Source organism: Nuphar pumila, chromosome 1, assembly GCF_984573655.1.
Source record: "Nuphar pumila chromosome 1, dmNupPumi1.hap1.1, whole genome shotgun sequence".
In the NCBI taxonomy this organism is placed as follows: Eukaryota; Viridiplantae; Streptophyta; class Magnoliopsida; order Nymphaeales; family Nymphaeaceae; genus Nuphar; species Nuphar pumila.
This window is the reverse complement of record NC_143249.1, coordinates 34,806,195-34,809,765: the sequence shown is the minus strand read 5'-3', so window position 1 is coordinate 34,809,765 and position 3,571 is coordinate 34,806,195. Positions and strand designations below refer to the sequence as shown.

The 3,571-nt window shown below is 36.5% G+C and overlaps 1 protein-coding gene across 1 annotated transcript; it reads right to left on the bottom strand.

Moving 5' to 3' along the window:
- Positions 1 to 370: 370 nt before the first annotated feature.
- LOC149848656 (uncharacterized) lies at positions 371 to 1,688 on the bottom strand. The gene is made up of 2 exons (XM_090012099.1): positions 1,457 to 1,688; positions 371 to 635 (listed from the first exon to the last, which is right to left on the bottom strand). The coding sequence occupies exons 1-2, from the start codon at positions 1,676 to 1,678 to the stop codon at positions 549 to 551; spliced, it is 309 nt and encodes a 102-aa protein (XP_089868225.1). The 5' UTR covers positions 1,679 to 1,688; the 3' UTR covers positions 371 to 548.
- Between the last annotated feature and the right edge of the window lie 1,883 nt (positions 1,689 to 3,571).

The following is a 3,571-nucleotide window of genomic DNA, read 5'->3' as shown; positions in this document are numbered from 1 at the left end:
CAGAGCAGTAGATTAGCGACGACCACCTTCCGTCGCTAATCCGTCGCTAACCATGTTAGCGACGGATTAGCGACAACGCGGCGACAGTATGCTTACGTCGCGAATATTTCGACGCTAACTGGCGACGGAATAATTCCGTCGCCAAGTCTGTCGCTAATTGCGACGGAATAACGAGCGCTATATTCCGTCGCCAATCCGCCGGTACTAAACGGCGACCACGGCGTGGCGACGGATTTAATTCCGTCGCTAAGCCGTCGCTAGATTAATATGAATAGCGACGGAATCATCCGTCGCTAATCCGTCGCAAAAACGAAAAAAAATAAAAAAAAATTTATTTAAAAATTAATTACGGAGAACTGTACAATTTATATTTCCTGTACAATTTATATTTCCTGTAAATAAAAAACAAACCACACAAAAAAATTCATATAACAAGTATCTATAATAATTAATCGTTCCACCTTAAAACTAAGAAGTTTAATTATTTACAATTCAACAATTACAATTAGGAAAAATAAAAAAAAATAGAACTTCTTCAACACAGTCCTCTAATCATCGCCAAGATTTTGTGCGTCTTCTTGTTCATTGTCTTTATCTGTCCCTTCAGCTCCACTACCCTGATTATCGCTAGCAGCCTACACAAGAAAAGAACAGTCAGTATTGATAAACAAAATATAATGAAATAAATTACACACTATATGTGATTCTATCATGTGCTCATGTGTGATCTAAGGCAATAAAAAAACTCTATATGTGATTCTATCATGCTCATATGTGTGCTAAGGCAGTCAAAAAATTGAATATGTGATTATAGCATGTTCATATGTGTTCTAAGGCATATAAAAAAACTCTATATGTGATTCTACCATGCTCAGATGTGCTTTAAGGCAGGCAAAAAACTATATATGTGATTCAATCATGCTCGTATGTGTGCTAAGGCAGTAAAAAAATTGAATATGTGAATATAGCATGCTCATATGTGCTCTAAGGCAGGCAAAGCCAAAAATTTTATATGTGATTCTATCATAAATGATATATAACATGTTCATATGTGTTCTAAGGCAGTTAAAAAACTCTATATGTTATTATAGCATGTTCATATGTGTGCTAAGGCAGTCAAAAAACAGAATATGTGATTATAATATGCTCATATGTGTTCTTAGGCAGTAAAAAAACTGAATATGTGATTATAGCATGCTTATGTGTTCTAATGCAATAAAAAAACTTTATATGTGATTCTATCATGCTCATATGTGCTCTAAGACAGACAAAAAGTTAAATATATATATATGTGATTCTATCATGCTCATATGTGTGCTAAGGCAGTAAAAAAATTGAATATGTGATTATAGCATGTTCATATGTGTTCTAAGGCATCTAGAAAAACTGTATATGTGATTCTACCATGCTCAGATGTGCTTTAAGATAGTCAAAAAAACTATATATGTGATTATACCTGAGAGGGACCTGGAATCGAAGATCCCCTATCCTGAACAGCGACCTTGATCTCATTTCGGAGAAAGGGGGCGACGGTGTATTGGAAGTAGTTATTCAGTGATTCATTAATGATCTCGCGTACATCATCACCGGAAAGAATAGTCGGCTGCTTGGAGCTTATGTCGGCGCAAGAAGTTGGTGAGCCGTAACTGGAAGAACCAATAACTGGTGAAGTGTTCATATTACTCCCAAACCCGAACACGCGACCTTTTTTGGGTTCACCTGCTGCAGTCACCCATGCTGTAGGATCAAATGATGGATGCTGAGTAGCGTCTTCACCATATCGCTCTACCATTTGTTGCTCATATGCCTCCTACAAAATAATGTTTAAAGTATTCATTAATAATTAATGATAACATTATGATGACTTGCATATATATTGCAATGATTATTAATAGAATTAATACATACCGTTGTCGTTCTCGCCTTCTCTGATACGAAGACTCCCGTGGTCTTCCGTTTATGTGTTTCTACAAACACATCCTTATATGGTACACTGCCTCCTTTTTCTGCTTCCTGCGAAGTTAAATGACAAAAGATTTAGTACACAAATTTGCAACTATACTTATAAAATTAATATTATATATTGATGAGTTACCATTTTCTTTAGGTGGCTCCCAAATGTCTTAGATCCACCTGTGTGTAGATGGGCTTCGGGCATCTTCGATCGATTTTGTGAAGCCTTCGCAGAGCGATTTTTAAATGCATCTCCTGCCCACATATCGCACATTTCATCCCAGTAATCTCTCCTGATAGTAATAGGACCATGGCCCTTCCACAGTAATGGATCATCTACTACGCCAGATGCTTTTTTTGCTGCAGTATTCATAGTGTGCAGCATGTCTGCAAATCGATTGGCAGCCACCTTCTGCCACACCTTCCTTGCATCATTTTCTTCCACCGTAGTTGCAAAGCGATTCGAAGCCTACAAATATTTTCAGAAAGTTAGTAGACATTGCTTAAATAAATTAAATATGAAACACATTAACTATGAGGAACAACTGTATACCATGAATGAGGACCACAATCTGTCTAATACCTCCTTTGGGTACTCTTTCCATTGAGCAACTGGTCCTGGTAGATGTTGAAGAAGTGAATTCCTAATCTCCCGTACTACTTCTTGTGGCTCAAACCTCGTGCTGCACATGAATTGTTACACAGTAAATATCAATATAAAAGATTTAAAAGATATGCAATAATTGAAAACAAAATACTTACGGTCGATTATCGATATACACTATTCGAATGAGTCTTCTTGTGCCAGCCTGTGAAGACCCTGTTTCCTGTGTTGGCTGTTGACTTGTGCGATCAACTTGACTTGTGCGATCAACTGGTGTAGGTGGGTCGTGTACAGGCGCAACATCATCTGTAAAAAAATACACACCAAGTTCTCAGAATGTGCATTTGAACTAATCAAGCATCTAATTAGTTATATGATATACCTATCACAGGAGCCCGTGAAGATGAAGGTTGAGCCTGGCTACTACTGGATGAGCGACCACTATAACCTCCACGAACCATATTCTAACAAATAACATATGTCATACAATACATTCAAATAATTCACATCAAGTATTACAATGCATTCAAGTCATTCACATCAAGCATTGCAATGCATTCAAATAATTCAAATCATTGACATCAAGTATTGCACTAATTCAAATCATTCGTTAATTGCATAAATTATAATACATTCAGATAAATTACAATGCATTCGAATCATTCGTATCAAGTATTACAATACATTGAAATAAAATTTTTAATCATTCACACCAAGTATTGCAATACAACTCACATCAAGTATTACAATGCATTTAAATAGAGGTTTGTAGTATAAGATTTTTTTCACTAGCTTGAGAATTCTTCCTCGTCACTAGTTTGACTTTCTTCTTCTTCTTCTTCTTCTTCTTCTTCTTCTTCTTCTTCTTCATTGTTTGCCCATCCACTTGGTACATCATTTGGATCACATTCCTCTATGAATGTTTCATCAGCCAATGGAGATATGACATGCATATCATGCGCAACATCGTGACCATAAGCGAAGTCACAGACATCATCTGATTGATAGTAATCA